The following is an 11,805-nucleotide window of genomic DNA, read 5'->3' as shown; positions in this document are numbered from 1 at the left end:
ATTACCAATCATCTCCAACACAACTCAACTCTACCAAAAATTCACCAAACATCCAATTATATTAAAAATTCCCAACACTCACAACTTCACTCATAAAATATAACAATAAGGCAATAGAGTGATAAACAATATTTGAACTCTTTTTTTCTTTGTTTTGATCAACCTTCATTTGGAACAATTGAACATTGAAACAAATTTTTTTTCTTTTGCTCTTTTTTTTTTCTTTTATCTCACATTGGAATTTTTTTCAACTCTGAACAACAATATCTCAATTTTCCAATCCACAAAAATAAGAACAAATAGATAACTTCTCAAATTCACCCACATTGTGCAAATTAAGTGCACACTACAACTCCCTCACCTCACTCACTAATAGCTCCCCCAAGCCAAGCTTGGGACTAGTAACCAACGCGGCAAAAATAGGCTTGTAATGTGGCTAAATAAACAAAAAGGGTACAAGCAACAACATGGGTAACAAGAAGGGAACAAATGTATCTAAAATCATCTGAAGGCTACCTAAGAGAACAAATGCCTTCGTCCTCCGCAATGTGAATAATAATGAGTCATACAAACATTACTCATAGTTAAAAACCAATACTCAACATCATTGACATACCAGGAGCTAGCACACATTCTTAGCAAAATCAACTAGTCAAGCACTATGTTCACAAGTGGTTGGGAAAAGTTGACTCATGTTAAGGTTTCAGGGCAATCAAACATCAAATCATGATCAACTAATCCACAATATCTATCATCAATAACCAAGAATAAAAAAAAAATTCATCAAGGGGCATAGGGAAGCATGATTTATCATTCATTGGACCGTATTTTTGGATTTTTTTTTTATTTTTAAAGCAATTAAATCTACCCTAGAAAGCAATAAAACTAAACTAAGCACACCAAAGAAAATAAAAAGAAAAGGGAAAGAAAGAGTACTTGTATATACAAGAAATTCCCCCCAAACAAAACCAAACAATGTCCTCATTGGCTCAAAGGAAAAATAGTAACCCAAGCGACTATCCCTCATCATCAAACTCGTAGCCATCACCATCCCAATCATTGCAATGCATCTCCTTGGTACAATTCTGGACAAAAAGGAAACAAAATGTTAGAAGAAAAAAAGGTAAAAATGAGTCAGACTCACTATTTTGTTCATAACTTTTGTTATACAAATTATAATGCAGTTACTCTAATTTCATTGAAAAGTACACTTGAAGATCTTTCCAACAATAGTTCACACGCAAAATTTCGTTAAGAAACGCAAAAGATATGGCATTTTGAAGTTGGCCCATTTTACAGTCCCGCTCCCGCGCCCGATCGGGCGAGTTTAACTCTTTTTTCGCCCTTCGTTCTCGCGCCTAGTCGGGTGAATTTTAGTCAAAAATCCTCTTTTCTCTCGCGCCCGGTCGGGCACCATCTCGCCTAGTCGGGAAAAATTGCTCGCATACGGACTTCCTCTCGCGTCCGGTTGGGCGCGCTACAGCAATTGGAGTCCGATTTTTCTCAATTTGTTCCTTTTTCTCCGCTTGTTCATCTTCAAATCCAAGCTCTACACAATTTAAAGCCTTTTCTACAGCATCCACTTCATCCTTCCATGTAGTGGCTTTTCCTACGGAGGATGTGGCAGAAAATACCGCCTCTAAGGGATCTCTAACGTGAGCTTGGGGCTTATTAAAAAAACTATGTACATCAACCACGTCAATACTATAGCACTTTTCTTCCAACATGGGGCTTTTAGGGGCATTATGTAGATTAAAAATAATATTTTCATCCCCTACGCATAATGTAAGTTTACCACTCTTCACATCTATTATTGCCCCTGCAGTATGAAGGAATGGTCTACCCAAAATAATTGGAATTTGCAAATCTTCCTCCATGTCAAGAACAACCAAATCAGCAGGTATATAAAACCACTAGTAGAAAAAGTGAAATAGGCATCGCACTTTTCGCACCGGTTCTTGAAAACCGGTGCTTTACAGATTTTTTAAGAGAGCAAAAACCGGTGCTATAAAGATTTTTGAAGAGAGAAAAAAAACAGGGAGAAAGGGATTTCGCACCGGTTCTAACCAAACCGGTGCAAAAAAATGAGTTAATCGCACCGGTTCGATTTGAACCGGTGCGAAATCTATTGTAAAATAAAAAAAACCCGGATATACTCTTTCTTTCTCTTACTTTCATTTCCTCGATCTTTCCTCCTCTCTCATCTAATCTGCCTCTCTCTCTCCTCCATTGAAGCGTACTCAAATTTCTCCATTGAAGGGGCTTCTGAGCTTTCTCTCAGCACTTTCCTCAAACTCCTTCTCTCTCCTTCGATCTCCATAACCGCCACTTTCCCTTTCATTTCTTCTCTCTTTCGATCTCCTTCTCCTTCTCTCTTTCTACAATATTAGAGGTTAGGGTTTCTGGGTGCGTCTATTTTGAACCAATTCGATGTGCGTGCGTCTTCAACAACAACAAATTCGAAACAATTTCAAACCAAAAATCAGAAACTCAAGGTTAGGGTTTTTGGGTTATTTAGCTTTGCGTTATATTGTAGCAGTTCTAAACTTTCTCCTCCATTGAAACAACTTCTGAGGTAATGTTTTTTAATAAATGAAGTTTTTTAATCAATGAATATCAATTTCGCTAATTATTTGTGTTAGTATAGTTAATCTAGGGTTTTACCATTGCTAAAATTGTGCTATTGGCTTGTTTATTTAGGGTTTTCATATGTAATCACCTTCAATTGATTGCTCGAATGTTATTACTCGATTACTCATTACTGCTCTATTTTCTTCTGCTCGAATTGCTTACAGTTGATATGAATTGCTGGATTCTCTCTTCTGCTCGATTATCTATTGAGTAATCACCCAAATCGAAAGTTTCAGGTATCAATTTTATTATTATATGCTGAGTTTTTGTTAAAACTGGAGAAATTATGTGTTAATTTGTTGATTTCTTGCGATTTGTATGTCACTTTCAGTTTTGCATGTTACATATTGCGAAATTCTTTGCATGTTAAATTCTTAGTTGTATTCTTTGATTGAACTAGTATAGGTATTATGAATTGATTGATTGATTTAAGGTTTGGAGGAATGTATTTTTTTGGACTGCTTTCTGTAGTTGCAGTACATGTATTGAATCAAAGAAATTGATAGTAATTTTTTGTTACCTCTGCAGTCTGTCCCTCTTTGGTGTGACTGCTTAAATCCTACTCTAACAGGTACATCCTCTAAAACACCTAAAGGATATTTAAGAGAACGATCAGCCATTTGCAGAGTAATATTGGTAGCTTTTAATTTACCCATATTTAATTTAGAGCTCACAGATAATGGCATAACACTTAAACTAGCAACCAAGTCACATAAAGCTTTATCAATCATCAAATTTTCAATGTGACAAGGAATAGAAAAACTACCCGGATCTTTTAGTTTAGGTGGAGACTTATTTTGTAAAATAGCACTACATTCTTCAGTAAAAGCAACTGTCTCTACCTTACTAATAGATCTTTTTCTGGTCAAGATCTTTTTCATAAATTTAGAGTATGTAGGAACTTGAGTAATTAATTCTGTGAAAGGAACTGTTACCTGCAAATTCTTGACAACCTCCAGAAACTTACCAAACTGCTTATCCAACTTACTCTTAAGATGTCTATTTGGGAATGGTAGTTTGATAACTGGTTTCTGCACATCTCCACTCTTGTCTTGAGATTTACCCTGCAATTTATTATCAGAAGAGTTAGTTTTTTTCTGGAGCCCTGCAGGGTTGGTAACAACAATATCTGGTATAACAAAATCAGGATTAGCAATTTTTGTAATGATAGGTTCATCATCTTTGGGCATAGAAGGCCCATCGTAATTTGAACCACTTCTCAGCGTAATTTCATTCACGTGATCTGTAGGTTGCACCGGCTGCGATGGTAGGGCTCCCTGCTGGCGAGCTTGCAGACTAGAAGAAAGTTGCGCAATTTGATTATTTACGATTTTATTGTGTGCTAGGATCGAGTCAATTTGCGCATCTCTAACCTGCACCTGTTTCTGCATATTAACTAACATCGCTCTGATTTCTGCCAAGGCAGAATCAGAGGGAGGAGTAACAGTCTGTTGTGGTCTCTGATGTGGAGGTTGGTAGTACCACTGTCGCGGTTGTTGTACCTGCGGTGGGGGGTTAGGCACATTCGTACTGTTATACGAAATATTCTGGTTATTTTTCAACCCTGCATTGTAGGTGTTAGAGTATGGACTAGTTTGCTTATAAGCCTGAAAAGCATTAATTTTCTCAAGCGAACTGGTACATTCCTGAGCCCAATGACCTACAAGACCACAATGTTCACAATTAATTTCAGAGTTAGTACCAATAGCAGAATGTTAGCAACAGAAGATGAATTAGAATTATTAATATTGTCTAGTTTCTGGCTAATAGCAGTCAATTGTGCTTGCAAAAAGGATATAGAGTCGACTTGGTGTTTTCCCTTATTTGCAAAACCTCTGGGATTCCCGTATTGGGAATTATGAATAGCCATCTCTTCAACAACATTGCTCACTATATTCACATCTAAATTCATAAATCTTGCGTTGGCTGCAGAGTCCAAAATCATTCTTGAATTATATCCAATCCCGTTGTAGAAGGCTTGGATTATCTGCCACTGTGCTAGCCCATGATGAGGGCATTCTCTCTACAAATCCTTGAATCTTTCCCAAGCTTCATATAAAGATTCATCTGTTTCTTGGGAAAAATTTAGGATTTTACTCCTTAATAAAGTTGTTCTCTCTGTAGGGTAGTATTTGTAATAACAATTCAAAACAAGAGTTTCCCTGTCAGTAATACCAAGTGCAGTTCTATTCAGTCCATTATACCATAATTTAGCTTTACCACATAAAGAAAAGGGAAAAAGAATCTCCCTGATTTGGTCCTGCGTGACCCCAGCTTGCCTAATAGTATTGCAATATTGGCAAAAATCCAAGATGTGAAGATTTGGATCTTCACCCTTAGCTCCGCTGAATTGCTTCCTTTCGATCATGGTAATAAACTGGGGTTTAATCTCGAATTGTACTCCCTCGAGATCAGGTGTAGGGGCAAGGTGTGGGAAATCTACCAAGGACGACTGCGAATAATCGCTAAGCTTGCGAGGTGGTTGAGTCGTCATCTCTGATTCTGGTTCTGAATAAACTTCTATGTCACTAGAATCAGATGGGGGTTCCAAAGGTGTAATACCCTCGGAAGTAGCTTGTACCTGTCTAAAAGGTTCCTCTGTCTATGAAAAGAACGTTCAATTTCAGGGTCAAACGGAATGTAACCTGATCAAGAACTCCTGGGCATAAAAACAGAACTAAACAAACAAGTATGAGAAACTGTCCCAAAGAACTTGCGTTCTCTGAGACGAAAGAAAATAATTTAGACTACAAAAATAATCAGAAATAAAAATAAAACCGTGTCCCCGGAAACGGCGCCAATTTTGACAGGCTAAAGTCGTATCACCTAATCAAAAGTAATTCCTAAAACCACTAATTAAAGTAGATAGGGAAGTAGGGTCGAATCCACAGAGAAACAGGTCTTTCTATTCCTAATTAATTAATTATAATCTAAATTATCGAGTAACCAATTTATATTATGGGAATTAAACTAACAATTAAACTAAGGGAATAATCTGTAATAAAAGGCCTAGGGTATAGGTTCACCAATAAATAAAACTCCAGGGTAAAACACAACGATCAATCATCAATGCATAAATTAATCAGATTATAAAGGGCTTTCGCTACGTATTATAATCACATAATTAATCTACTGGTATTAAATCGCATATCTCGAATCTTGACTTAACCATTTATAAATTAACCTGCCTATTGAAACTAATTTAAGCCTAAACATCAATTCTCATCTCTTGAATCTCGAATCAATATTGCATAACTTATACAATTAAACCAGGCATAATTTAATTGCATAGCATTAAATCAATCAATAGGTAGTAGTAGAAATTTTGAAATAGGCACCCCCCTTTAGCACCTCTTGAAAACCGGTGCCAAAAGAAATGGGCGGGATTGGAAAATTCAGAGTTGGCACCGGTTCCAACCAAAACCGGTGCCAACTAATCTAATTAGCACCGGTTAAAACCGGTGCCAACCAAAAAAAAAAAACAAAGAAAGCAATAGAGTTGGCACCGATTCGTCTTAAACCGATGCCCACTTTAGTAGTTAGCACCGGTTTGAACCGCTGCCAAAAAAATACCAGGCTTCTCAGCTCGTATTTCTTCTTCTTCTTTTCTTTCCCCCTGATTTTTCAACTTGTTTTTTCCCTCAGCTCGTTCTCACCTTCTCTTCCAGGCCACCACCTCCGAATTCCCACCTTCTCCATTGAAGCAGCTGCATGCACCTCCTTCTGTCTCCATATGTCTCCTCCATTGAACTCGTGCTCTCTATTCTCCATTGAAGCGCATTTTGAGTTTTCTCAACTCCATTGAAGCAGCTTCGAGGTAAGATTTGGGCCATTGTGGTCTTCTTAATCTACCGAATTTCTTCGCAACCTAGGGTTTGTCGTTGATTTGGTTTTCAATTTTGTAATTTTAGGGTTCTGGTTTTATTTCTATTTTTTGTCAAACAAAATAAGTAGGAGAAAGAGAGAGTAGGTCCTACCCGCCGCCACTCACCCTTCGCCGGCCACCCTCCGTTCCCCTCAGCCGTCCTTCGTGCGTCGGCTACCGACCACCAGGTAATTTTTCTAATATTTTTCCTTAACACTAGATATCAGTTATCACCTGATATTTCTGAGCAATAATTATTATCAAAACTTGAGAGATTTTTTAACATTTTTGGGTAAAATTTCGTCTTTGAATTGATATAATCAATTATCGTAGTCGGTCGATATAATCATGCAAGGTAGAAAACCCAATTTGTTTGCCGAATTATTCAAATTTTGAGCTTTTATTGGAGTCGATTGATATAATCAATGAATCATGCTAACACTGCTTTTTGTTGTTTTCTCTAAATTTTTTTCAATTTTTTGTTGCGATTTATAGTTTTTGGATTAGATAAGTTTATTTTCTTGCTAATTCTGTATTAAATTGTTGTTTATATTTACGATTTTATTGTGATTTTTATTGCAATTTTCTGGCAATGTTTAGTTGACTAAGACGGACAGACATTGATGCAGGTAGATGAATGGTGAGTTTTTTTTTTTTTTGTGTGTGTGTGTGTGTTGGGGGAGGGGGGGTTAGACCTTCTTTTGATCATTTTCTGCGCAAAAATTGTAGAGCGGTTCATAAAATGAACCATTAGGTGGTTTCTAAATATGCTTCACAATTTAGAATTCTGGACAGTTCATAATTTTGTAGCTTAAGCCTTTAACACTTCACAAACAAAATGCCTAAAGCCTTTATCACTCACTCTGTCAGACCTCAAGTCTCAATAAATCTCAATATATAACACATTGTTCTTCAAATTTTAATGCCTTTTTTTTTTCCTCAAATTAACCCTCATATAGGATATTTGTAAGCTAAAAATGTGTATTGATCAAGTTTATCTGCTTAGTATGATGATTTGAAGGTGTTGAGGCCTCTTTTTATTCCTCAAAAAAATGTTCTGGGTTATAATTATTTTAATTTGTTTACGCTAATAAGTCTAGAAAAGGGTTGGTAAGTTCAATTATAACTAAAAGTAAGTTTATGTTAGGGCCAATAAGTTGGTTAGTTTACATCAGATATGATTGGAGTTTCTAGGTGAAAAATACATAGCCTGAAAATTCTATCAGTTTTTGTTGATATATGAAGAAATGGCTCATGTTATAAATAGATAAACTTGTGCGTGAGAGGAAATTAGTTGGTGATGTGGACTCGTCTCTTGAGAAAAATAGAGAACACATGAGAAATTGTTGACCTCATTTATTCAACAGTAAGTATGATATGCCTTCTATGTATGTGGGTGAGAATCGGGTAGTATATTAATGGTTTTCATCATCTGTATATAATAGATGCGAATGTGGCTGGACTACATTCACGAAGACTGTACAGTTTACTTTGTCAGATCTATCATTTTATAATCTATGAAAATTGATTTACTGCTGATTTTCTGAATTTAATTGTGATTTTACTGTTGCTATGCTTGTCAAGAGACATGGTGATGTATTGCTACCTATTGATGACTACAACATTGAGCTTGAGGATCAAAGAGGGCAGAAGCTTAATATGGGTTCTTACAGATCAAAGGTATGTGTTTGCTTATTGCAAGCTATTGTATGCACCATCTGGAAGTCTCTCTTTAGTTTCAATTGTTGAGAAGCAACGCATGTGCGGAATTGCCTTATATTTTGTATATGATAGGGAAATAATGATGGGTCTTTGCTGCATACAAAGGGAAGCAGCTAATGGGGGCATTAGGGGGGGGGGGGGGGGGGTTGTTAAGCAAGGAGACATGTAAAAGCCGGTGCACTACTTTTCTAATTTAAGTTTGCATGCAAGCTTTTAAGCTTTATATTGTGGAATGTATGGAGTGCTATCCATGCATAATTCCAAGGCTATCCTGGTCATATTCGGGACCACGAAACTCAGAAGATGTTACCCTCAGTTTTGAACAATAAGGATTATATATCATCGATGTAAAAAGTAAATATACTAACTGTCTAGTTGATTAAGCTATCATTGGTGTAGGATATCTGTTTAGAAGGAAACAGAATGCTAATGAGACACTCATGCTTCTCCCTCAAATGAAATGTATTGTTGGCTCTGCAGCTTAGATTGCCCATGATCCGCTCACTAATCTTAGCTCTTAAGACTGCAAGAATATGAGGTAAGAAAGGGTGCACAAACTTGCATTTGTCCATTTGAAATGCATGTACTTGCTGTATGGGAACTGCACATGATTACTAGGGTTCTACATTGCTAATTAGCAAGAGTGTGTTCCCCAAGTCTGTCAGCCTCCTGTTGATAGAACCCACTGTATGGCAAGTTAAGTATCATTTTTTACCTTTATAAATTCCAATGTCTTTATAAAATTATTTGAGTGAATCAACAGAGGACTAGCATAGTCTATTCTCTAAATCTTATCTCATACAATTTCATATTTCCTCCATTCCTCAATTGATGCATCTCTTTCCTTTTTGGGATGTTTTACAATAGATGCATCCCTTTTCCTTTTAGTAAAAAATTATGTGTAAAATTTTTTCCCTCAACTTAAGTGAGGACCAACTCCATTTTTACTTTACATGCTATGGCTAAAGGTTAACACATAAGCAATTATGTTAATTTCCCTACTCTGTCTCTCCTTTCTATTGGTTTGTGTGCCAACTCTCAAGGATGCATCAATTGAGAAACTAAGGAAGTAGTTTATTATCTTTCTGGCAAAAAGGGGATGGCTACCCTAAAGTCCCAAACACGACTAGGCTATTATAGGGCTTATAAACTTTGGTATAGCCTTGATTATCAATATATCATGTTAGAGACTAGAAAGGTGATGCAAGGCACAATTTTATGTTTCATTTTTTTTTGGCTTGTATCTGTACACCATTCTGCTAATGTTCGCTGAGTTGTCCTTTAATTTTAGCATTACCATTGTTTGCTCCCCATTTGACTGTTACTCTTTGTTGTAGTCTTATCTTGTATTTTGACTGTATGATTCACAAGACTGATGTATGTGTAGTGCAAATCATTTGCCGGTAGAGACAAAACTGGAACACGATGAAGCTTTACTATCCCAAGAGGCTGATGCTGATTATGTCATAGAAGTTTTAGGTGCGATCAACAGTAATGCAGCATTTTATAGGTTAGTTTCATGACTTTTGTCATTCTGTGTTTCAATTGATTGCCCAACTAGCTGAAGCAAAAGTTAATGATTATAATAGTGGTTATCAGGGGTATGATAGTAGTAATTGGTATAATGGTGCCTCAGTTGAGTAGATGGCAGAAGGGCAGAAACACAGCCAGCATAGCAGCCACCAGCACAAGACCAGGACATCTAGTTAAATGAAATGCAAGAAAGGTCGATCAGAGATAAGTCTAGATTATTTAATTTTTTTTCTACAAATATTGTAATATTACAGCCTTTCTTAATGAAAATATTTAACTTTATATATTTGTTAATGTTTCTATATCAATTTAAGTGAAAAAATGCAAAAATAATTTTTTTATTTTTTTTTTATTTTGTTGGGGTATTTTTGGCACCGATTTTGACCAGAACCGGTGCCTAAAGTGGGGTTTTTTGCACCGGTTCTTGCTTTGAACCGGTGCAAATAGTATTGAATAAAAAAAAAAACCGCCATGGTAGTTGGCACCGGTTAACCGGTGCTAAATCATGTAGTTAGCACCGGTTAACCGGTGCTAAATGCTTTAGTTGGCACCAGTTTTGAACCGGTGCCAAATTTTCATGGATTTGGCATCCCTCAAATACCCAACGATTCAAAACCGGTGCCAAAGGGGGGGGGGTTTGAACCGGTGCCTTTTTATCTTTTTCGTCTAGTGAGGAAATTAATCTTAAACATCAACAATCAACAATAATAAATTACCCCTTTATATTATTTATGGATCCCCACAACCCTAGAAAATAAACTACTCACACATATTAAAATCTAAACTAAGCAAAACAATTAAACCAAGCATATTAAATCAAAGCAATTAAATTACTGAAAATAAAGGGGGAAGAAATCGTTACCAAAGTGAACGGAAGTAAAGAATTGCATAAACTAAAAGTGTCAAGAGGGATCAAGAGTATTAATTAAAAGCTTAAAACTAAATCTAAGGAATTAAACTCATGGAAGAAGGTGCTCAAATATCGCTTCAAAAAGCGTATTTATACTTCAGCTCAAAAATCCTAATTAAAGAAGAAATAAAATTGCCGAAATTCCTATTGAAAACACGCGCCCGATCGGGCAAGGCTTCGTCCGGCCGGGCGCGCCTTTTTCTTCTTTTAATCTTCGCTCGCGTCCGGTCAGGCACGAGATAGGGCGAAGCTTTGCCCTCTCTTTTATACCTCGCCCGGCCCGGCGCGCCTCAGGGCGAAGCCTACCCGGTCAGGCGAATGGAACCTCCACTTGGGCTATTCAATTGGGCTATTTTCTTAGCCCGAACGAATTTCCTCTTAAGTCTTGAAACACAGTCCATTGCCTCGAGCTCTTCTTTTCTTCACGGAGCCCTTAATCACCGGTTTGATTTCTCTAACGCTGCCTTGGGCTTCGGAATGTGGTCATAGTAGTGTGTTCCTACTCCAATGCTCGTAGTGGCTCCAATAAGACTGGGGAAATGCTCCAAATCCGCAGTTTCGTGTAAAACAATACCACAACTATGGAAACGCTAGAAAACGCACATTAGTAATAAAAGTGGCTCCGTAGAGCTCATATAAACACAATTATGACCATTGGGACGGGGAATAAATATATATAAAATAGACTTATCAACTTCAAATAGTCAGCACTCTTGAGTACTAGACACAGAAGCCCTGGTTCGAGAAGATCGACCCTTTTTTCCTTCATTTTGCCGAAGAAGACGCAGCTGCAACTATCGTCGCTGCGGTCTCCCGAAGTGGACCTGAGCCTTCTACCTCCATTGCTGGGCCGAGGGTAGAAGTAGCCGAAGAAGAGGAAGATTCTAAAGACTAGCGCCTGCTGAAGACTTCGGTGAGACTTCAAGACTTGTCTAAGTTTCTTTTCTTTTTCTATTTTCCTTTTGCCTTACTCATTTTACTTAGCTTTTTCTTCAAATTTTCACGAAATTTTTGCTAAGTATTGAGCTTCGACTTGGTTTTTTTTTTTTGTTTTTTTTTATGCTTATACTGCTCTTTGCCCCCCTATTCCTTCTGCTGCAGTTTGACGAAGAAGAAAAGAATAGAGGATAGTCAGCTGAAGCAA

General features: G+C 37.1%; 1 protein-coding gene across 1 annotated transcript; it reads left to right on the top strand.

Annotated features, from left to right (window-relative positions):
• The first annotated feature begins 6,209 nt into the window (after positions 1–6,209).
• Positions 6,210–9,997, top strand: LOC110726940. The gene is made up of 4 exons (XM_021906485.1): positions 6,210–6,448; positions 6,543–8,176; positions 9,606–9,728; positions 9,818–9,997. The coding sequence occupies exons 2-4, from the start codon at positions 8,085–8,087 to the stop codon at positions 9,930–9,932; spliced, it is 330 nt and encodes a 109-aa protein (XP_021762177.1). The 5' UTR covers positions 6,210–6,448; positions 6,543–8,084; the 3' UTR covers positions 9,933–9,997.
• Positions 9,998–11,805: the final 1,808 nt, after the last annotated feature.

This window comes from Chenopodium quinoa, unplaced genomic scaffold (assembly GCF_001683475.1).
Source record: "Chenopodium quinoa cultivar QQ74 unplaced genomic scaffold, ASM168347v1, whole genome shotgun sequence".
NCBI classification, from domain to species: Eukaryota; Viridiplantae; Streptophyta; class Magnoliopsida; order Caryophyllales; family Amaranthaceae; genus Chenopodium; species Chenopodium quinoa.
Note: the sequence above shows the minus strand (reverse complement) of the source record. Positions and strands in the feature narration are given on the sequence as shown.